The sequence below is a fragment of the Apaloderma vittatum genome, unplaced genomic scaffold (assembly GCF_000703405.1).
Source record: "Apaloderma vittatum isolate BGI_N311 unplaced genomic scaffold, ASM70340v1 scaffold1423, whole genome shotgun sequence".
NCBI classification, from domain to species: domain Eukaryota; kingdom Metazoa; phylum Chordata; class Aves; order Trogoniformes; family Trogonidae; genus Apaloderma; species Apaloderma vittatum.
In genome coordinates, this window is record NW_009707298.1 from 42683 (window position 1) to 67030 (window position 24348).

Below are 24348 nucleotides of genomic sequence, written 5' to 3' on the forward strand. Positions count from 1 at the left end.
GCAGTAAGCATGAGAACAGGTACACAAATGCCACGTTCATTTTATGTGTCAGACTGAAAAGCGGATAGATAGGACAGAGCACCAGCTCGCTGTCTGAAAGCCTTGCTCGCATCCTTCCCTTGAGCTCTCTAAAGGCTTTCAGGCTAAGGCTAAAGGTGTGACTGTGGCTGACTCCTCTGTCTGCTTTTGAGAGTGGGCTGCCTGGTGGAATATAGATATGAAGGAGCAGAGAGAGATTACACTCTTTTAATGTCTGCAGCTTTTCCCATTTCCCTACTCTCCTTTTTCCTTCCTCCCAGGAGGATCTGTGCTGGGGTGAATCCATTCAGTTGTGCCATTGTCACAGACTAGGAAGGTCTTTATTGTGTCTCTGCAACAAGAAGGGCTTTACGTCACAGGCCTGAAATCTTGTTTTGGTGCTTTATAATTGCTTTTGAGACACCACTGAGCACCCAGACAAAGAATATGAGCACCGTCGGCACTGTTTTACTGAGACCATAATGGGCATTCTGGTTTTGTGGAAGCAGGGTCTTGCTTTGCAGAGATGATGAATCACTTTGGGAAGGTTACAAGATTCAGGGTGGCGTTGTTTGACTTCATTTGTCAACATAAAATCCTTTTGTATAAGGCATGTTCTGGACCAAGATTTGTGGTTTCTCAGATGGACATCTTGCAGGTGTCTCTTTGTAAGGGCATGTCATACGTGAGTACCTGCCATTTTTGGTTGCTTTATTGACACTGTTGCAGCAAGAACTGCCAAATCGAAGTTCCTCCAGGGGCCTCTTGCCTTAAAAGGTTCTAAGATCACAACCTGCCAGCTGACCACCACTACAGTAAAGCTGCAAGTCTCACTCGAATGTGATTTTCACTTATTTCAGGGAATCATGTGGTAGGTTCTTTTTGGCCTCTTCTCTAGGTGAAATATTTGGGAGTCTGTTTTGTCCTAGTTGGTGCTCTGCTTCGAGCTGGCATTTTGGTTTAACTTTTTTATGTACTAAGGAGAAAAGTGCATGGCTAATTCATGCAAGATATCCAGGCAATCACTCTTCTGGAACATCTTCATTTGAAACATCTTTTCTTGTTACCTTCTTTTAGAACCTTGACTTGTGCGTTGGTACCTGGAAATATTAACTAGGAACTGCCTGGAAGCAATTGTGTCTGAACTTACATTATGTAGTGAAAGAGAGAAGGGGGAGACAATGTTTGTTTGCACCTGGGTAGTAGGTTTGGGTTCTGTTCTCCCTATTGCTTTTCAAGTGCAAGGGTAGAGGAGGGTTTTGGGGAGGGAATTGTGTGATGTGGTGAGAATAAACATGTGGCTTGCTTAATGGCTGAGATAGAAAGAGATTTTTGGAAAGCCTGCGTGAGGGGAGATGGATTGGAGATTACCAGTTACTGAAATAATTTCTTCCTTACCCTTGTGAAATGAATTCCGTGCTCGTGTTTCAATCCAGTCTCTACCTTTTCAGTTTGACTTGATCATTGTTTGCTACAGACACAGAGCAATGGGAGCGCTCATCTGCAGAAATGCAATCAATTTACAATACACCTGCTGTTTTCCATTAGCACACCAACTACTAAGAGCACAGGGGTAGTGCTCAGACACTTTGTACAGCCAGTCTTGATCTTTACTGCCCTCCTCAGCTGTTCACTGTGCATTGGTGTATTTCAGTGTGTTTTTCCCTTGTGACAGCCTTCGACTTCAGCAAAAGAAACTGCTTCGAAAAGGAGCAAGGGGTTTTTGACAGGAGAGAGATTGGAATGGCTAAATTTTGTGTGAGACTTGGAAGTAAGCATGGATGGGATGCCAAGTGCTAAGTTGCGATAGGGCATGGTGAAGGTGGGTAAGAGACATGACTTGATCAATGGTAGCCTTTTGGTGTAGCGGCAGAAAGGTACCCTGTCTGAACTGCAAGTTTCTAAAAGCAATTAGTTTGGGGCTTTTAGTTTTTCTCCTTATCTTCCCGATGTTTACATTTGAAGTTAACAAAAGAGATGGTAGGAGACTGAAAAATCTATATGGACTCTTCACATCACTTCAGTGCTGGTAGATACGGATTTTTTGGGATCCATGGCACGTCAGTATACTACAGAAAAAGCAGCAGTTTCTTTCTGAAAGTCTTAGATGGAACAGTTGATTAACTGTCTCTCTTAATTGAGCAGCTACTTGTTAGCAGTTTGTTAATTGAATTCAGATAATATTTTAAAAGCATGATTGTTCTCTGTTTTCCTTACCTTCCTTTGTCGTTTTCTTTTCAGTATTTGTGGTTTTGGTGCTGTTTCCTCTGCCTCTGTTTCTTGGCTCTGCATCATTGTTTTTAATGGAGATGGACCTTCTCAAAATTGACTTTCAGGGCAGACCTGAATTTTGTAGAACTTGGTGGTCACTTTCCGTTGTTTTTTTTCCTCTTTGTGATAGGTTTCTGGAGCAGTTAGCATTGGGATGTTGCTTCAGGTACATAGCAATTTATGTTAATTAAATTCATCATCTGGAACACAGTTGCAGGCTAAGAATGCTAACAAGTCCTCGATGAATGGGAATGATACTGAATCTACTCTTTGAACTTCATTTTTCAAGGATTAGTGTGAGTCTTAGTGTGGCTTGTGATCTACTCATAGTAGCCTGCAGCTTCATTTTCCCTATTCTTTTTATCTTTATCTTTTATGACAGTCTTTTATATTCCCCTTATCTTGGTCTTAATGTCTAATAATACTGCCTGGATGCGGTGACAGGCCGTGACTATTTCCTTGCAGCGGTGCTGCAGGATATTGCTAACCTCTCCAGCATAATGTTGTTTTACCATTAAGTCACATTCCAGCCAAGCATGTGTCTTCATAGCAGGGTGGTGAAAGAGTGAGTGTCTTTTGAAAGAAGGCCAGTTGCCAGAGAAGAAAGAAGGCCAGTTGCCAGAAAAGCTCACACCATATTCCACACTGTTGGTTGCCTGCGCTTGTAGAAACAATTTTCATGTCAAGGCCCATGGCAGGTCCCTTCCAAACCCTTCTGTGCTTCTGTGGTACATCTGAGTTTTCCTGCTACTTATGAAACTGTGTTCATTGTTTTTCCTTTTGCTTTTATTTTGTTTCAGTAAAACTCTTATGTCAAGCACGGTCACCAAGTAGGTGATGTGTGGTGTTAATGAGAGTGGTTAGGGAACAAGCTGGTACCAGTTTGTTGTTGGCCGTGCAGAGCAGGCGGTGGTTGGCATTCTTCAAGCCTGTCATCTAACAGATTAGTGTTGTTTGTGCAGTTATGTTTTTATTTCTGTTTCCCTTGGAAGAGCAGTAGCCTAACAGTGCGATGTAATTAAAAAAGAAAAAGTTGATGCTTACTTTTGACACTGTGTTCCAGTATTGAAGCCTCACGGGTCAGCCGATGGTATGTTTGTTCAGTGAGCACCAGTTGCAAAGTTTTCAAGTGATTAGTTCGCCATCGTGATGTTTTCCCTGGTCGTGCTTGTATTTGGATGTATGCTTGTAAATTGCTAATTAAGGAGTCTCAAAGGAAGGGTAATTGTAATGCTAGATACCCTGTTTGGATTTATTTTTTTTTTAATAGGACACTGAATACAGTGGTTTCTTTAATACTCATTTACCAGATCTAGGCTGAGGAGTAGGGATTCTCTACCTTCATCTGGCCTCTGATGTTTCTGTTTTCTAGTGCTTCACTGTATCTATGGACCTGTCAGTCTTTAGTTTAAAACACGTCACCAATTTGTGAGCCTGCCACATGATGAGGCAATTAAAATAGGGACCACTGGGTACCGCCCCCAGATAAGAGTGCTTCATTCTGATTCCAAATCAGTCTTTCTCTGAAGTAGTTAATCCCTGGCATTTAACAGGCAGGTGCTTCTATTTCTTTTGACCAGATGATAAATAATCTCTTATGTGATGCTTCTCTGAAGTGCCCTTTTTAATCTTGTAAATACATTTTCCCCTGAGCAGCCCTCTGATAGGCCATCAAGGCTGGAGGTTTGTTTCCCTCTGGTCTGGAGAGCCATTAGTAGCTCAGCAGTCTGCTGTTTTATAGAAAGTTTTAGCCGATAAATAGATGTAAGTTCTTCCTGGTGTTCCTTTAAAAAAGCAGCTAGTGAAGGACTGACATTTTAGTCTTCATAGGAAGATGGAAAGGCACCATGTCTTAGGTGACGTACCTAACTTATCAATTACTCTACTAGGTAACTACGTTAAAAATCAGTTCTCCTAGGTTCCTGTCTCTGGCTGGGCAGCATTGCTCTTTGCAGTTTCTCTAATATTTTTATTCTTCAATTTATTTGTTTCCAATGTAACACTTGGAAGTTTGCTTCACAGTCCTAGTACATTTAGTGCCAGGAAAGACTTTTCATGCAGCAGGTGCTTTTTTTGGTTAAATTTTCTTGTTTCTTCTGTTCTGCCTTAAGTACTTCTCCTTCAGTAATGGACATACCTGTCAAAGATGGGTACATGTAAATTTACATTTATACCTTTCATTTTTACTAGATTATGTATATTCTTTAAAATTGGCATTTCCATTGTTTTAATGTCTGTGGATGTCAGTACTTGTACCCTTTTTGATAGGACCAGTGCTTCTGACTTGCTTATTTTTATCTACTTGTGGAAGAAAATCTCTGCTCAGAGATGAGTCAGTTGTCTTGAATCTTTTCTCTTAAACACAAACCTGGGTTTAGATGAGATACCCTTGGCCTCGGAGCAGTGATTAGGATGGGCCCTTTTTCCTGGTTTGGGTTTACAACTTCTGCAATACTTAAAGACTGTGAATAAAGTAACATACAGTAGTTGGAACTGTCATTTTGTTTTGTTTTTTTTTTATTAAGAGGCTGGTCCTACTGATCCAGGAGACGTTATTCCAGCTGCCATGTCTCTCTGCAGAGTTACAACCAGATTTCAGAGTGGCATTTCATTTTGCCTTCTAGGATACCTGTATCTCACCAAAACGTTCAGAATGCCAAGGGATTTATTTATTTCACGTTTATTTCACTTATTTCCTAGAAACTCTCCCAGTTTTCCGTAACTTCACTTGTAGGAGATGCTCAGAATCTTGCGTGATCAAATAGAGGAAAAACTGACGTTTTAACATCTTCTGGTATTTGCTGCTCCCCTCAGTTGTAAAGCTAGTAGTTAAATTTTGTCACAGTGATCCCAACATTGTATGTCCCTTACTCATTAGGACAGTCCTGGAAAATTATGAACCCATTCTCAAAATCATCAGCAGACATAACGTTCCCCTCACCACCATATTTTCCTACTTCTCTACCCTTTGTAAAACATAGGACGTATTTTGTCTCGTCGTCGAGTACACCCTTCTCAGGGTATGTGTCATCTATTTTCATCGAAGTCAGCAGGGAGTTCTGTGAAGGTAATTGCAAGATTTCAGGATCAGTTTCATCTTTAGTATGGTTGGTTTGATATAATGTCATAGGTACCCTCTTTAGAGGATCAGACTTGACCAACCTCTAAAACCAAGTAAGTTTGCGTTTTCTGGTCACCTGCTCTGAACTACTGATATTATGATCTTTCCCACTCCTGCCTTCTGTGTTATCTCCTCTGAAGTAACCTCTTGCAGTCTTAAAAAAATTGATACCAAGTAAGTGGAGATACTTAATGTTTGAAGTACTGAGAAAATGTTTGGGGTTTTTTTCCTGTTGCATTGAGCTGGTGCAATTTAATCCAGTACCAGCCCTTAAGGATATTAGTAGATGCCATTTAACAATTTATTTAGCATTTCTCTTGTGTGTAAGTGTCTAACCTCTGCAATATAAATTGGTGTAACATTTTAAATTGGATCACATGAGATGCAATAAAATGCTGGAAACATGGAACAATTGGCTTGGTCTGATATAATTTGATTCTTATGAACTTGCATGGCTTACTGAGGCTGGTTCAGATAATTAAATGGCTTTTCAAAATGGTCATTGTTGACTTAATTCTATTGACAGTGTAGTCAGTGGGAATTTTAATATTGACTACAGTGGAAACAGTTAGACCAACAGATTGCATTAGAAATCTCATGCTGTGTGTTTAATTTCTCTTCCTAATACAACAATCTCTAAATATTAAAGAGAATTCTTGCCAAGACAGAAAAGCAGAACATAGCTTTTTTTTTTTTTTTTTCCTTTCTGGCAGCCCTGACTGTATTTCTAAGTGGTGTCCAATGATAGGACAAGGGACAACGGGTGCAAGCTGGAGCACAGGAGGTTCCCCAAAAACATAACGAAAAGCTTTTTCCCTGTCCGGGTGCCGGAGCCCTGGCCCAGGCTGCCCAGGGAGGGTGTGGAGTCTCCTGCTCTGGAGACTTTCAAACCCGCCTGGACGCGTTCCTGTGTGGCTGCCCTGGGGGATCCTGCTCTGGCAGGAGGTTGGACTGGATGAGCTCTAGAGGTCCCTTCCAACCCCCAACATTCTGTGATTTTTTTAACAACTCAGTTAATGCGGTAGCCAAGTTACAAGATGAAAAAGAATGCCTTTTTCTCCGGAGTTCAGGATGCAAACTTTTACATCTTCTCTCTCTTCACAGCCTACGCTGCTGCCTCATGTTTACATTGGTTAACTTTTCTCTCAACAAGTAAACAAAACAAGAGCAAAAAATCCAAGGAGATATGATTATCTTATACAATTTAGGATAAACTTCCGTTGTTATGCCATTTTAAAGGTCCGTAAATCTGAATGTTTGGGAATTGCCTTTTTTTCCTGCTCAGTTCCATGTTAGCGTTAATGCTATTTTCCCCCACCAACTCTTCATCTTGCTCTTTTGATTTGTCCCACACTGGTATCTTAACCAATTATGAATAACCTGAATTTTGAGCCAGACCCTTAAAGTCGTTTTGGCCATTTGTTGGTTCTTGCAGTTTTACTCCTGAGAGGAATTAGTCTGTTAATAATTATAGTATTAAGTCTCCCTTGTCATCCTACGTGCTGATTACTTCTTGTTCTTTCCCTGCATCTTGCTCAATGGGTGACTTAGTTCCTTCATTATTGTTATTTCACTGCAGAAGTTTTCCTGAGCTGTTCATATTTGCTGATGTACTTAAAGCAAAGGGCATTGCAGGACACCTTTTTAGCCCTGTTACACCACCTGCTGTGGCACATTTTTGTTTCATTTACTTTTGCGAGGTTTTTGAGTTGCTTTACAGGAGAGACTCTGAAGGATTCGTTTTGCAGGTTATGTTAATTAAACTATCTGCTAGCAAATCATTAGCTAATGAGTCTGTAGGTAGTTGACACTAAATAGAAAGTAGATCTTCACCAGTACTTTAGAGAACTTTGGAAACTTTTAATTTCTTGCCGGAGTGCTTCACGCTGGCACTGCAGTCATGTTAACATCTGTTCTCCTCCCTCTGTCAGCAGGCTGTATGTGGTACAAAAATAACACAAAGTGCCACCCATCTTCACTGATCTGGAGGTTGCTTATTTTTTATTTTTTTTATTTTCCTTTTTAGAAGGTGCAGAAATAATCTTCAGCTGGCACCAGGGTAATATCAGCTGTTCTAGCTTTTCAAGCACTGGATGCTTAAAAACACTCTTGCATGTAGTTGAGCATGGGAGTTTAGCTATAAATGACTGTAAGTTAGTGATTCAGAGTAATGTTCAGTAATGTTCCTTTCTAGCACAGGGGCATGTATCTTAGACTTCCGTTAGGGTAAATAGGCATTCTGGCATTTTCAAAGGATAGTCACTGTTTCTTATTCCTAATTCTGCTGGTCGACTTAAGGGCAGTTGCAGTTGAGGTGTGATTATTTTTTTTTTTAAGTGTGGGGTTTTCTTTTTTTCTTCCTTCCCTTTTATTCCCTTTTCTTCCCTTCTTCAATTTTTTTTTTGTAAGGGGATGTTAAAAATAGGTTCTTGTCTCTTGAATCAGTAGAGGCTGTGTCTGTCATGGTGAAAACTAAAGAGAAATCTAGTCTGTATTTTTTTCCCTTTTAGATTTTCTGTATTGGGGAGGGTTATAGGCACAGTGAATGGGACAGTACAGGATGGCGTTCTTGCATCAGAAAATATCGTTGGTTAGAAAATTTGTGTCCTAAAACAATTTTGTGGATGCTAACAACATTGATTAGTGGCATTTAAAAAAAACCACTTGAACAGTTAGTTGCTTTAGAACTCTTGATTTGGACTGTAGGTGACTTTGCACCTTTATTTTCTTTTGTTTACTGGAGATGATTCTTTATTCCTTTTGAAATGCTGCAGAGGTTATCTTCAACTGGAGAGTTCTGCGGGGTGTAGTCCTGCTGTTGCTCCTTTTGCTGATATTTGTCCTTTTCTAAAGCATCTCCTAGTATATGTCCAAAGCAAAGGCAAACCCTTAAAACCGTTTGCTTCTTTTCTCTCAGGGCTGTGTGTTCTCAAAAACTGCTACATGGATTTTCAAAAAGTGTATTTTTTTTTTCTTTGTCAGAGTTTCACTAGCTTTTCCTGTGTGTGGCACAATCTGGAATATAACACTCCTTTCTCTCTTTATCCTTTTCTCTTTAGCAGGAAATGTTGATAAGTCAGCACTCCAGTTTGCAGGATTCCTTCTGTTATTGATCTGCATCTTTTAATAGGCTGGAGGCCTCTGATAAAAGAACAGCAGCAGCTTTTGAGGAACCCTGCTTGGTTACACACAAAGCTCAGGGCAAGATGCTGCTCTGGCTGTGAACTGCAAGTGCTGTGTCTGTAGTGGGAGGAGAAATGGAAGCTTTGAGCTTGGATTTAGGTTTAGTTTTGGTAAAAAAGCTTGAAGTGCTAATGAGCTATGCAGAATAACCTCTGCTTTTGTGTTCCTGGTTCTTCAAATGTAGGAAACAGCCACGTAATGGACTTTCTTCTCAGCCCACGTTTCTTGCTCACTGACTTTAAAAAAACAAAGCAAAACAAAATTATCAAATGCACAGCTTGCTGGAGTGGGTTAGGAATATGCTGGTAGTGTGTTGCATAAGGAATATTTAGCTTCCTAGTGATTCTAAGGCTCTGCAAGTAATGTTCTTGCCCTCACGGCTTGGGAAGGAGGCAAGTTGGGCTGCAATTACAGGTGGGGATCTGGAATCCGGAGAGAAGAGACATGCTACTTGTGCAAGGTTGTGCAGAGGTTAAATTCCTGAGCAGAGAATAAAGCACTGTGGAGGTCTCTTTCGGAACTCAGGAGTCACTGATGAAGTCTTATTATTTTCCTTGCAGTTGTAGTGCTGTGTAATTAGTGGTCCTCTTGTGAACTATGAATGCAATATCAGGAATTTTGTTTGCTGGGGACTCTGGAGGTCCTCCAGTTTGTCCTCCTGCTTGTTGTAGGGTTGCTATTGTCAAAATCAAACTGGGTCAGCCATGTCTTTGTCTAGCTCCTGTCTTGAGACTTCCAAGGGTGGCAGCTCCTCAGCCTCTCTGGGTAACCTGTTCAGTGTTGCATTGTCCTCCTGGGAAGAAAGATTATCTGCTGTAGGACAATAAATGCTAGACCCTTTCCCTTCATTCCCCAAGGCCCAGACATTTATTGTGAAACAGGATGTGAGGTTTTTAAGGAGGTACAATTTTTTCTGATACCATCTAACATTTCTGAACTCGCTGGACAAGCTTGTGATGGGTGAGAATATTTTAAAGGGTGATGGGACTTAAACTGGACCTTAAGGAAAGGAGCATGAAAGAACAGTCTGCAGATTATGTGCTTTTGCCTGCGCTTCTGGGAATGAAAAAGTGAAACTTAACAGATCTCTAACTAATAGAAGGTTCTCATCAGGACCTTGGTGTCCTTGTTTTTCCTCTCCCAGTCCTGAATTATAAGGTTTCTTGTTCATTTTGCTCAGGTGCAGACATTGATTCTTTGACTTTCTAATTTCTTTGCTACAATAAAGAAAGTGGACATTAGGCTAACCATATGTAAAACTTATTGTTGTATCATTACCCATATGTAAAACTTATTGTATGTATGTCAGTTGTTGTATCAATTTGGAACATTAGAAGCATGTCACTTAAGCAAGAGACTCATTAAATCTTAGTGGAATAGTCAGGACGACTAGATGCCGTTGATAGGTTTTTCTTTCCTCAGAGAATACTTTGTTACATAGTGTTTTTTTCTTTTGCTGAAGGGACAATGGAGACCGATCCAGGCACCGAGCTCCTCGTAATGCCCGCATGTCTGCACCATCGCTGGGGCGCTTTGTCCCGAGGTAAGGCTTGTACACATAAGAGTAAAGTTGCAGTACAGCTCTCCGGTGCTTGCAGATGGATTCCTTTTCTCACACAGGACTGCTGTATTGTTGGTTTGTAATTTCTGGGACCTCTGAGATGGCATGTTAGTGTGGTCAGCTCATCCTGTGACATCTGAAGGACAGCGTGGTCTTGGTGCTTCCTACCTGCCGGTTGGGGCTATGGTGTGAAGGCAGAATAGGACGAGAAAAGAATCTAGTTGGAGATTCTCAGCACAATGTGCTGGCTTGAAGTTAGGAAGCTATTGTGGGAGGTAAAGGATTTGCTTAATGCTGATCTTCACAGCCATACTTACCAGAGGAGGATCTAATCTGTACCTTGCCTTTTGTTTGAAGCACTGAAGTGATTGGCTAAGCAGAGGAGTCCAACCTTCCCTCTACTGTAGCCTGCTGGAATATAGTCATGTTTCCTCAAATTAATTGCAGTTGCTGCCCAGAGCTCTAGTATCCTGGGATGTCTTTCTCCGTGTAAGCTTACTCTCTTTGTTTTTTGCAGACGCTTCTTGCTGCCAGAGTACTTGCCTTATGCGGGGATTTTCCATGAACGGGGACAACCTGGCTTGGCCACCCATTCCTCTGTCAACAGGGTTTTGGCAGGTAATGAAATTTCCTTGTTTGCTGTAGTCATGTGGATTTTTCTTATGAATCTGAGCAGAGGAGGATTGATGAGGAAAAGCCTGAATTCCAGCTTTTGAGGTTCTGTTTAAGATGCCTGAAACAAGAGAAAGGACTGTTAGAATGGTGTGATGAGCTGTCGTTCGGGTGCTTCGCCGTTGTGGACTCCACATTTCAAGTGTGGGTATGGGAGCCTCCGCATATGTTAAGGAGGGGTGCTCTTAACAATTCTCTCTTTGTTTTAACTTCCTCCCCTATTCCTAGATGTCTTTATCTTAACAATCTGACAGACTAATGATCAGTTTGCTGCAGGTCCTTCTAATTGAATTATAGGGTGCCTTGTTCATGTTCCGGCTGGAAAGACACGCACAAGGCGATACGGGATTCAATTAGGATCTTAATAAGTGCATATTAAAAAACTCAGCTGCCACCACATAGAGCACGAAGGCATTTGAAAGCCTTAAAGGGCAGGCGGAGGTGGGAAGGGAGGTGGGGGAAAGAGGAGGAGCATGGCACTTAGGCAGTTCGTGAATGAAATAGTTACAGGTGACATGTATCTTATCTTGAAGGTGGTTTGTTGGTTTTTTTTGGCTGGGAATGGGAATGTATGGACAGGTATCTTGGGATGTGGTTCTCTTGCTTCGTGTAGGTAATCACAGGACCACCACTGAAAGGGCTGCTAAAAGGTTTCTCAAGAGGCTTTGTGACCCTTTTCCATATGCTAAGGCATGATCAACTCTGCCTAAACCATTTTGGACAGGATTTATCTAACCTCGTCTTAAGAGTCTTCACTGGAGTTTTCCCAACCATTTTGGGGAGGAACCGTTGTTGGTTTTGCATGGCTGATATAATATGGTAGTGGTCTTGTCTTAAAGAATAGATTTCTGATATCTCCTGGACTTTTATCTCGCTGGATATTTTGGTTTAAGTGCCTGGTCAGACCTTGGCTGAGCTCTTACTGCAGCAGCAAAGTACTTCTACTTTTTTTTCCTTAGGAAGAGTAGAGATAGCCTGTAGCTTCAGCTGACGCACATGCTTTCCTGTGCTTGCTGCCTGTGTGGGCTTTGGCTGTTGGCACGTGGAACCGGCACACTGGCAGATAATTGCTTGCTGCCTGGCAACACTGCCCAATTCTGGTGTGGCCCTGCTTTGCTGGAGACACCTGCCTTCAGCCCTCCTCCAGCCCTTCGCCCAGTTTGCTTGTTCCTTAGCGGCTGGGAACCTGCCTGGCTTTTCCTCCATGCATGTTTTAGGGAATTTAAGCCCCAAAATGCACTTGCTTGCTGTTTGTTGCATGTAAGCTAAGATCAGAGGCAGAAATTGTAATCCTGGGAGTTTCAAAAACAAGATCAGTCTTTGCTGCCTGGCACTCTGCTGAGCCTAATTAAGGCAAGGTTTGTTGGTTCCTGCAGTGTCGTGGAATGTCACACTGCAATGACTGGGATATCACAGTAAACGCTTTTATTGACTTAAATATAAAATTAATTATCCTAATGCAGCAGCTGCTTGTGATACGTTGTTTTAATATTCTATTTATTTTAGACTGTACCTACGCTTTCATCTTTGTAAATTTTTTTTCACATTTGTGCTCCAAAAACCTGTTAAAGTGTTGCAGAAACCAGGAGAGTTGAAGTTGTAAATATTAGGTGGAGGCATGAAAGATGAGAACTGGAAAATTAGATTGCAATTTGTGGAATAGTCAGAGAACTTCTTGTGTTCGTTCTGCTGGTCAGCAGCATTGCCGTTTTCAGTACTATATTGCAGAGGTGTTAAAAGTTGCAGTGCTGATAGTGTGTTTTCCTTTTTAGTTAGCCTGTGCCGCATCTTGTGGTAGTTCTTTCATCATTGTCGTAGTGAAAGACCTCTCTCCTCAAGCTCAAAAGTACTCATAACACTGGCCTAGTTGTTAAGGGTGATGTTGCCAGCCTTGGCTGAGGGAAAAAGCAATCATCTCTCATGCTATTAACGCAGGCTAATCTAAGCTTGAGTGCCTTAAATTGCTTCATCCTGCCGTGTATCCAGACTGTCATTTCTGAATTATGTTTATATGCATAAATGCCAACTGTATTTCTTGTGAAGCCTCTACAGCGTTTGAGAAAAGATGCCAAAACCCCTCTATATTCCTAACCAGACAGCTTTCTATAAACTGACAACAGGCTTTTGTGGTCAGGTATGAGTGAGAGCTGTTGCTTGGGAAAATACACCCCCTTACACTTCTGCTCCTATCCCCTGCCCCACTTGGAGCAAGCAGTAAGTCTGCGGGGAGGAAATCAAAGCAGCAGATCTTATGGGTGTGTGAATTACTTCGGTGTGCTGACTGAATTTCTTAGTGTCAAAGCTCTTGCTGTCAGGTTCTGTCCACGTTTACTTTCAGCTCTCTGCTTTATATGAACAGCTTTCGGTTGTTTAAGTATCATTCTCGTGGAACTGTTACAGGCACGCGAAGGAAGATTGCCTTGTGAATAAGTTCTTAGAACAGTCTGGATTAAGGAACCACTAAAAATCACAGGTTATCTAAGCAGATGGGCTAGTACAGCGACGCAGTAGGTTTGACAGAATGACTCCGACATGCCAGGCAGGGCTTAGATCAGGATTAGAGAGTCCCTTGTGCTAGTCAGGGACTAGTGGCCATCCCTGCGCCACGGCGCTTGCAGGCAAAGTATAGGAGAGGTGGCGACAGATGGGTGCTGTAGGTGGGAGTTCAGGGGAAGAACGAAGTGATGCTAGTCAATATGACAGACAGACCGAGAGATCCTCCTGCCAGCAGCCTAATTTGCATGTAGCACTGGAAAAACAACGAGTCCCAGTAGCACTTTCCTGCCTGACTGTATCTACTGGTGCCGTTTAGACCTATCAGCTGTTTGGGATACGCTGCATCACTGTGCTTTCCGGCACCAAGTGAAACACCGTGTGAAAATATATTACATCAACATTGTTACCTTTAACGTTCAAACTTGTAATCACACCAAAAAGTGTTGGTAGTTTGACAAGTTATATTTTCCTGTAAAGTCGATGTTGATTGGCAGTAATTACACTGTCCTCCTTTAATCCATTATTAACTGAGTCTTATATCAGCTTTTTCATTATTTTGTCTGGAATCAATGTCAGGCTGACAAGACTGACATGTCTCATCCTATTTCAGCCTTTTAAAATACTGGTATAATACTGGCATATTTTTCAGTCTTCCACATTCTCTTTTTTTATTTCAAAACTTATAAAAAAACCCCTCAGAGTTCATTTGGTAGCTCTTCCTATGATTCTGGGTAGTGTGGGCTTTAAGCTGCCCCCTGGACTCTCCTCTCCCTGCTGACTTACTGTGAGTGATGGTGATGTGGTCTCCAAGGAAACGCCAGTACAGTGAAAGCTGGTTGAAATGGTTATTTGCTAAAGTGATGATGAAAATGGTAAATAAATTTTTGGCTTCTCACTCTGTAGGATTGAATGTGGCAACACAAGTGGTATAAGGTGTCTTGGGGCCATTTCAGTGTTCTAGTCTCTTGGCCTTTTGCAGGTTTTCCCCTCTCCTTTTTTTTTATGTTTCCCAGGAGATAGGAGGAAACTGTTCTGTGGGATGAGGTTACAGATTTTTTAATGGGAGTTAGTACCACTGCAGAGCTCCGCAGGGTTAACGTGCCTGTCTCTGGATCCAAGGAGCACACAGATCACCCTTGTGTTTACTACCTCCTACTGCTTTTTTTTGTTTAAGCTGAATATTTCTGCCCACTGTTTTCGTTCTGTTGTTTGTTGTGGGTATTTTTTTGTTTGTTGGTTTTGGTTTGGGATTTTATTTCTTAAGATACATTTTTCTTTGTCCTAGTTACGTTGTGAGCAGGACTGCTAAGTAATTTGAGGGCCGAGTCATGGATATTTTTTTGGCATCTGGTATTAGACAGATGTACGTTTTAACGTCTCTTTAAAAATCAGTAAACACATTTGAAAAAAGATCCACTTCACTGCCACTGAAGTGCTTATGACCTCTTGTTCGCCTGTATGAACTTTTCCCTTAGGCTTTACAGTAATTGACTAATTTGGGGTGGACACAGACATGCTAATGGTATCGTGGAACAAAGAACGCTTTAGTTTCAGTTCAGTGGAAGCTTGGAGGAAGAAAATTGGTGTTTGACAAGGAACTTTGCAGGGGGCTTTAAAAATTGACAGAGATGCCAGCTTGTCATTCTTGTCACTCAGCAAGAGACCTGCAGATGAAAGTTTACTGGTTTGTGGTAGTTACCTAGCTTTGTGAAAAGCTTCTGTCTTGCTTTGGTTTAACAGGCATCTATTCAGTTCTGTGCATCTCAACAAGAAAAATATTTTTCTTTGCACAAACACAGATCGTATTTGTCTGTTCTGGCTTTGCCACCGGACTTTTATGTGTTTAAATGTAATCCAACACGGTTGCTCGGGGTCCTCCAGCTCACAGGGAGATCCAGACTCAGCATGACTTATGAGTTAGGTGATACAACACTCTACTTTGACAGTTTTGGGGCGATTTCATTGCTATTTTGGGGTAATAGATCAGACCAGAGACCGAAAACTTATATGTATTCAAAGAATGTGCTTGGTATCACAGGTTTTTCCATGGCCCAGGCTGACCTGCTACAAGGGTAATAATGCAGCTTTGGAGATATCCCTGCTGGGGTTACCACAGCAAGCTGGCTGTGCCTAGGCTATACTGGAGTAGGGCTGAGGCTGTAGGTGGAGCCAAGAATCAATTTATAGCTTGCCTTTAATTGAGACCCAGGACTTCAAAGTGTTCAGCTGTTGTTTTCCCAAAATCACGTAAGCTACCTCATTCTTCAAAGCCTGACTCCCTGGGAGAATTCTAGAAATTCACTTGAAGATACGTAACCTATACTTCAGCCAGAAAATAACACACAATTATTAGAGCATTCGCAGTTTCATTAGGATGAAAATTAGCTAAGATAGTGGATAAATGTTTGTTCTCATTCTGTAACAGGAAGATTTATTTGAGTGTGTGATAATTCTCCTAATAGGAATTGAGGTGATGACCTCTCACCAATCAAAGTTTTTAAGCCAAACTCTCTAGCCTCCTGATGCATGTTCCCAGTCTGTTGATCACTCTGTGTTTAGGGCTTACGTTCAAATACAAGCAAATGGTTCTAACCTAAAGCCAGTTAAAATGAATGTTGATGAGCCTCTGATACATACAATCGGATAGCGCATTGTTTGCTGCTGCAACTAGAATTAGCCCAGTAACCTTTCACTTCTCCTCAAATGATGAAAACGATCATGGTAAGAGGCTGCTTTGGTTGCCTTGGAAACCAAATTGCAGACAAATTCTCCAGCTCCTCTGGCATTGCAGGTGTGATTACTTCCCATGGCCCAAGTCTTCTTGACATAATTTTGTTCTGTCATGTACAGTGTCAGTGAGCTGTGAATTCTCTCCTCAGATGGACCCCATCCTTCAAATATGCTTGTAGTGATGCTGAACGGTACAGAGTGGAACTAAGATGGCTTTGAGAGCTCCAGAAGGCCAGCAAAAGTTGATGGAAAAACACTTAGAATCATAGAACCGTTAAGGTTGGAAAAGACCTCTAAGTTCATCAGGTCCAACTCTTGACCCAATATTACCATGACTACTAATCTGTATCCTTAAATGCCACCTCTGCACATTTTTTTGAGCACTTCCAGGGATGTTGACTCCACCACTTCCCTGGGCAGCCTGTTCCACTTCACTCTTTCAGTGAAGAAATTTTCCCTAATATCCAATCTAAACCTCCTCTGGTGCAACTTGAGCCCATGTCCTCTTGTCCTATCCCTAGCAACTTGGGAGAACAACCCCCACCTCACTACAACCTCCTTTCAGGTAGTTGTAGAGAGTGATGAGGTGTCCCCTCAGCCTTCCTCTTCTCCAGACTGAACAATCCCAGTTCCCTCAGCCCCTCCTAGTAAGACTTGTTCTCTAGAACCCTCACAGCTTCTTTGCTCTTCTCTAGACCCACTCCAGCACCTCGATGTCTTTCTTACACTGTGGCACCCAGAACTGGACACTACTCCAGCTGTGGCCTCACCAGTGCTGAGTACAGGGACACGATCACTTCTCTTCTCCTACTACACAGCATTATTTTTGATCCAGGCCAGGAGGCTGTTGGCCTTCTTGGCCACCACTTCCCAAGTGTCTCTCATGTATCCTCGATTTTTCTTACAATAAGTAGGTATGGATTCTCTGGCAAGGCTTTCTGTACAGTTGCCTGAGAATTGAGTGTTCTTTTAAGTCTGTACCTTCAGCTGTCCACTGTTGGCTTTTTGCTGTTAACTTGCTTCTGTGTTTTCATCTAAGATGACTTTATGAATTTGGGTTAATATCCTGATCAGTCCTGCATTTCACAATAGATGGATCTGTAGAGTAGTACAATCAATGAATACAGCTGTGTGGCTTTCTCTGCAGCGTGTTTGTTGAGTCTATTGGGTACTGCTCAATACGGGAAGATGTGAACCTTTGAGTAACCTCATTCTCTGTGGTCTCTCTGTGATCTGTGTTAGTGGACACTAAATGACATAAGAGACTTAAAATATGCCTCAGGTTCTTCTGTGACATGAGAGCTACAGATATGTCACCTTCATCACAGACTTGAGAACTATTTGTAATTTCTGTGAAAGCTCAGCCTTTCATACAGAAATGTAAGGCAGTAAAGAGGCTGTAGTGCTGAACTGCAAATGCACAAGCTCATTCCTGTAGGCAGTGGAAAGTGCCTTTGTGGTGAGAGGTGTCCTCGGAGTTCATGATTTCCTCAACACAGTACTTAAGCTTTTGAAAGCAGCAGGATTTTGGAAGTGTGGAGAAGACATTAAGTGTTTGACATCCTTTTACTTAAGTGTTCGCTTTTACACTTGCTTCATGTGTTGCAATAACACCGTTGCAGCCTGTGAGCTTTCATGAAGGTTAGCTGCTGGACCTTAGGTCTCAGATATCTTTGCCTCTTTGCAACTGCTGCTTTCCTGCAGCAGCTTTCAGCTATGGAACTTTTAATGTTGCTGTTTGATCACAGGGGAACAACTCATAAATAAAATCTGATGGTTTATTGTCATAGATTGAGTCAAAGCAGAGTAAAGGCACGTGATGTGAGTTGCCTTTTCCTTATTATTAGATCCATTGTTGACTTCTACCTCATGGATTCTGTAGCTGTGGCTATGGGATTATACCACATCATGGCTGTGGTCAGAGGGCAAACTTCTTAGCAAACATTCTTCAAATGAAATCCCTTTCCCAGAAGGTAGAAATCAGTTTGTTAAACTTAAACAAGCCAACAAGCCTAGAAACCAACTGGTAATACTTGTGGCTTCAGAGAGATCGGATAGCTGTTCCACAAATGCTACTTTCTGCCTAACAGGTCCATTGTTATAGTACCTCAGTTATTCGCTGTACTGTACACCTAGTGAGTTTGTTTCTTCTAGCTTTCTGCTTTAATTGGCATCCCTTTTCTTGTCCTGTAATCTGTGTCATCCTATAACGTTGTACCCTGGCACAATGAAGGCTGATAGGTAGCAGATGTCATTAGCATCGGAACGACCCACAGGCAGTCTTTTTTGAAATACTAGTCTTGTGCAAACATCCCCCAAAAGTTTCCAAGCTGGTGGCATTGGCTTTGATGCAGGTAAATGCTCCTCTGTGGTAAAGGGGGTTTAGTTCTCCTGTATAGCAAGATGTGTCTTGAAAGTGGATGGTAAGTAGTGTTGAGAGAAAACCATTAACATACATGTTTATGGGATGGAAAGACGTGTGTGTGTTGTTTCCAGTTTAGCCTTTCCGTCTCATCCGAAATACCAAATTCTGCAGTGCGAATCTGTACAGTTACTCATCCTCGTTTTGATCTCTGTTCCTGCATTACACTGTTGCATACAAAAAGCAGAGACAGCTAGAAAGCGTCAGGCTACTTGGTGTGCTGGAATGGAAGAATGTTAATCTGGCTGCTTGCTCAATGCCTCTGTTCGCTTGCTTCTTCCATTTAGCTGTAAATGTGCCCTGTGGGTACAAGCTTCTCTGCTGTCAGCTCTGAAGAGTTTGATTTCTTTGGTTGGGATCCAGTTTGAATGCTTTGGTTGGCATGTTAAGAGTGCAAAGCACTAGAGATTGAAGGGCAAAGGGAATGAAGTTGCATCAAAAACCGTATTTGATTCCAGAGACTAGAGTACTCTCAAGGCTTGAGTCACTCCAAAACTAGCATAATTTCTAAAATAATTTTGTAATAGTAGCTTGTGTGTCAATGTCTGTATGGAAAGAGCTGCCTCTTCACACGTGAGAGCTGGAGATGGTCCAAGAGTTTCTTAAGTATTGCACAATAAAAGTGAACCGAAGAGCCAAAATAGTGATATTAGCAATTTAAAGCCTGCTCTTGCTCAGTCCTTTTTGTTCTTTCTTTTATGCTTTTACAGCTCAAGTCATAGTTCGTCTCAATCTGCTAAATCTGGGAACGTGGAGAGGGGTGCAAGTCAACTGGAAATAAGAATCTGCTATCCAGCTCTGTGGTCTCTGGAGGGGCATTTACACAGTAATTTTTCAGGCAATCTGACGGGAGGCTGAGCTTCCTGTATAGTTAGAAAAAGAAGCTTCTGTTCTGATTCATCACCAGAAGTGATCTGAGCTTAGGTGCTCTGAATCTTCGGAGGAGCTGCCAGTCTGTTTATCACTGATTATTTAGGGAGCTTTGGAAGAGTACCTTTCTGCTGTGGATACCTTAGATGCTTAAAATTAGGAAGGTTGCATCCTGTCCTGATGGCCGAGTGCAGATAGGATGATGTCTAGAAGAGGAGCGTGAGCAGAAGGGATGAAATGAAGGCAGCAGAGGTGGTATAAGAAACTAAGAAAGGCCACATTTGAAATGCTTTGTCCGGTTCCGGGCCTCCAGTGCAAAAAAAAGGCATGGGTACACTGGCATGAAGTGTAGTGAAAGGCCACAAAGATGAGTAAGGGATGGGAGACTTACTTGAGGGGAGAGGTTGAGAGAGCTGGTGCTGTTCAACCTGATGGAGAGAGAGCTTGAAGGTGGATCTTGTCAATGTATGTAAATGAGAGAATGAAGACCAGCCAGGCTCTTCTCAGTGGTGCCTAGTGAAAGGACAAAAGGCAACGGACACAAATTGAAATTGCATTTGAACTTAAGAAAACTTATTAGGTGAGTGTTCAGATTCTGAAAGAGCTTGCCCAAGGAGGTTGTGGATTCTCCATCTTTGGAGATATCCAAGATTGAAGATAGTCCCCAGTAGCCTGCTGTAATTCACCCTGCTCTGAGCACGGGAGTGGAGTGGAGCATCTCTGGAGGGCCTTTGCACCTTCAATCTTCAGCAATTCTGTGAATCATTTGAGTGCACAGGAGCAGTGACATGACGTTTGTGTTCAGTGTAGGTGAGAGTGGAATGTATTTTAGCTGAAGCTATGTTAAGTGCTGCATTTCAGCAGTAGGTACAGCTGCTTCTAGCTGCATGTATTGGTATTGTCTGCTGAGCCTGTTGTAGAACCTTGTGGTGGCCATTACTGTACAGGACTTCTGGCTCTTGGAAGGTTTGTCCGAGAGAGCAGATGTTATTAGAGAACGGTTTGTTACTAGCTTTCCATAAGGATACTTATTTTGTGCTGAGGGTGTCTCACTTTGAGTTTCTTTTGGTAAGCTGAACTGAAAACTGAAAGCTGGATTAATGGCTGTGCATTATGTGCAGAGTTCAGAACTTTATTTGTAAGTGAGGTGAGAATGAGAGCAACTTTTCTGGCCAGAGTGCAGACCACTTTGTTTTAAAAGACATGCTTGATGAGGTCTGAGGTGTCTGGGCATTTCTGGCTAGTATCTGGAAGTATGACTGCACTGAGATGAGTAGTAGTTGGAAAGATCTGCTTTTAGTCAAGTGTGCCAGAAGCTATCCGTGACTGGCTGCGTTTCAGGTGTTGTGGAGATGCTTGTGATATGCTGTCCTTGGTTAACAAACTTCTCTCATGGGGCAGCATGAAGAAATGTGTATGACTTTGTCCTCCAGATGAGAAAGTCCTATTAAAGGGTTAATAGGTCCCAAAGGAGCCTTGAAGTGCCAGTTACCCTTTCACCCTGGGAGAGATGACGGTGAAATTGCATGGTTATTGTTACCAGCCCTGGTATGTTGACTACCATACCTATTTGTGGAAAGCGTTTCAAAAGGGAACAAAGTGGTACTTAAAACCTCGAATTAGACTCAAACACCTCGAATTAGGCTGAAACAATAGGAAAGACGTGGGACAGTTAAAGGAAGCAGTTATACGGAATGACTCTGGGCCAGGGGCAAGATGTATTCCAAACAAGCCAGCTGTTAAGCACTGTTAAGAGCCTGGAGTTCAGTGTTACCAGTCTATTGCTGTTGACTTTTCAAAGAACCAAGTGTTTTGCCACTTGGGGTCGATCCACTTCTGTCTGTAGACACTAAAATATGGAGTGTGACAGTGACAATCTCAATCTGTTTACTTCGAGGACACATCTTTTGGTATCGTGGGTAAGTGAATACTCCTAAAGTCTGGAGTGAGATTAGATACCAGAATGGAAGCCCTGGTTTTAGCTAGAGCCATAGTTATAGCCAGAACTGTAGTTTTAGCTGTTATGTAGGAGACTTAATATGCTTGAGCAAGCAGAATCAGTGGGAGAATGGAGGTGTGAGACAGATATTCTACAAGGGGAACTTATCCCCAAGGACAGGGTGCTCTTATCTTCAAAGACAGAATGCCCCAGGACTCCCAAATGCCAGTAAGATCTGCAGAACCAGCCTACGCTGGCCTTGGGGTCTCTTAACAAAGACAAGGAGTTAATTGAATGGAGCCCATCAACAGGACTCCCCTGTGAAGACTGTCATGATGAAGTAAAACGACCAACAGAGACCCCTGATGACCACCACCGAAAGACTGGTGCATACGGGAGTGGGTGACAACATGTTAATGAGTTCTCAGAAATTACATGAATATGATACACGCTATAAGTTTAGCCCTTCACAGGGCACACCCTAGGTAGAGCTATCCCTGGTGTGCCCAGCACTGCAATAAAGAATACCTGCTTAATGGACATCAAGGCTATTCATTTCTGATTTCAGCCTTTGCACAGCATCAGGCAATTCAGGTTGGGTATTACGAAGAATTTCTTTGCTTAAGAGGGTTGTCAGGCATTGGAACAGCCTGCCCAGGGAGGTGACTGAGTTGCCATCCCTAGAGGTGTTTTAAGAGACAGGTAGATGCGCTGAGGGACATGGTGTAGTGGTGTTGATAGGGCTAAGACAAAGGTTGGACTCAGTGGTCTTGAAGGTCTTTTCCAGTTGAAACTGCTCTGTGATTCTGTGATAATTCAGATTGCTCTGGCCCAGGTGCAGGGCCTTGCACTTGGCCTTGTTGAACCTCATGAGTTTCACAGGGGTTCACTTCTCCAGCTTGTCCAAGTCCCCCTGGATAACATGCTGTCCCTCTGGCACGTCTACCGCACCAGTCAGCTAAGACTTCATGGAAGCAGGCAGTATTGGGGAATATGAAACTGCTGTTATCTTTTTATGTGGTCTGATTAACACCATTCCAGGCGGTGCACAAATCCATGTGTGACTCTTGTGTCTGTGCTTCAGAAAGGCTCAAAGTAGCTGAAGGAACAATCAGCTGAGGCAAACTTCAGCTGTAGAATGACATAAACTTAATGGATTGAGCTGGTCAAAGAAGTAGTTGGTAGATGTTGTTACTTGATTGGTTTAGATGCATCTTTGTGGGGGAAAGGTTTCTGACAGACTGCCCTCTCCTTCAACAGACCAAAGGCACAGAAAGATGCAGAAGTTGACATCAGACCAGTTTAGACTGGAAACAAATAGCAGAGTGGTGGTGTTAATTATTATTTTTTTTTACTTCTTGACTTCCTGAAAGTTTATGAGCATAGTACTGGTGCCACAGTTCCTGGTGAATGCACATGAGCCTTGATGGGATGTCTTCAGTGCAGGAGAGGTTGCTGTAGCATCATGTCCCAAGCCGTAGTCTGTCCCCGTGCTGCGTGATGGAAGTGAGCGCTGAATCTTGCTTATTTTCTTTGCTGATGCAGACCGTCCCAGTAAGCCCTTCTTTGTATTGGTGGCTGGGAAGCTAAAGCTGGCTTTGAGATTCAGAAAGATATTGGAGAGAGATTATGATGTTCTTAAAAATGAAGGGTGCAGGATGATTCCTTTTGTGTGCATTGTTAAAGCGATGAATTTCTAGATATCATTATATCAGAAGGGGCAAGGCTTTGCAGAAGTGCTCATCTTCTTGTGGGCGGTGAGGGCCCCTTGGGGACCTGTCTCTTTGTGGGTGGTAAAGCTCACTTAGCCATAAAAGTCTTTTCCCACAGCTTGCTGCCTCCTTTTTAAAGGGGGGGGGGAAATAATTAAAAAATTACCCACGCTCCAGAGCACAGAGGGGAGGCAGGGACCGGTGCGATCTGCCATGTGCAGGGGTAGAAATTTTCAGTGTCCTGCTGCGTTTGGCTGCCGTCTCTGAAGAGAATAGTCATAATTTTTGCTTGCATGCTTTACATGGAGGTAAAAATCACAACACCACAAAGCAAACCCTTGAGCCAGATTTGCTACACTGAGTATAGAATATCTTCACAGACATTTATACAGGCACCCTGGCATAAAGATGGAGGAAACTCTCGTTACGGCAGCGTGATTGTATGTTCTGTAAGGGATCCGATAAGGATGCTGTGTACTGATCTCAAGCTCCCTTCCCACGTAGGTAGGGTTGTTCTATTGGATACTTCTGCTTAATACACTGGAGTTGTCTTTCATTTATTAGTGAGCATGAATGTATCAATCTGTTATCAACGTATACAAATCAAAAATTGTTTCTAGCTATTATGTTCTGCAGTGGTAGTTTTCCCTCCACATGCTTCCCCTTGCTCTGTTGGTTTTACACTTCTGGTCTGCTCCTTTTTTTGATTACAGGGCAAGATGTACGGAAAGGCATTGTAAGGGTAGTCACAAATTGCCTGCCTCTTTGGAGTTACTTTCGACTCGTGGGTTTGTACTTTAACCTGTGTGGTTTACCTTAACGTGAGCCACGCTGAGAAGTTCCCCTCTCTGCACGGAGGCTGGAGACGTTCTAGAACATATTCTTAGCAAGGGCAGAGCCTAGGGAAATTTAGACTGTGGACTTTACCCAAAACATAAAAGCTGCGTTTGGTGGTGGTTTTGGGGTGTAAAACCTGTGGAAGGTGATCAGTGCCCTGCATGAGGTGGAGAAATTGATTCCAAACAGTATTTGTGCAAGAGCAAACTTGGGCCCTAGTCAGGATGAGAGCACTAGAGAAACTTGTCGCCTCAGAACTCCACCAAAGGTAAATGCAAACAGGAGCGGTTGTGCGCTAACAGATACAAGCAGGAACCAGGGCTGGAGGAGTACTTCATATGTGTCTCCCTTTCCCCACCCCGTTATTTTAAGTTAGTATAGCACCACCTCTGGAGTGTGGCAGAAGAGGGAATGCTCTCCAGTGTCTGTGGGAGCTCAGAGAGTCGGTTTTGAACTAAGCAGGAGCTGCAAGTCAGTGCCACTAAAGGAAGCTGTATTTTCCTTTCTTGAGCAGTA

The 24348-nt window shown here is 42.5% G+C and overlaps 1 protein-coding gene across 1 annotated transcript in view; it reads left to right on the forward strand.

Annotated features, from left to right (window-relative positions):
* LOC104271446 (activating molecule in BECN1-regulated autophagy protein 1-like) overlaps positions 1 to 24348 on the forward strand; it is a 96930-nt gene that overhangs the window by 32518 nt on the left and 40064 nt on the right. The window contains 2 exon segments of the mRNA XM_009866113.1: positions 10056 to 10136; positions 10672 to 10772. Of these exon segments, the coding sequence (XP_009864415.1) occupies positions 10056 to 10136; positions 10672 to 10772 (182 nt within the window).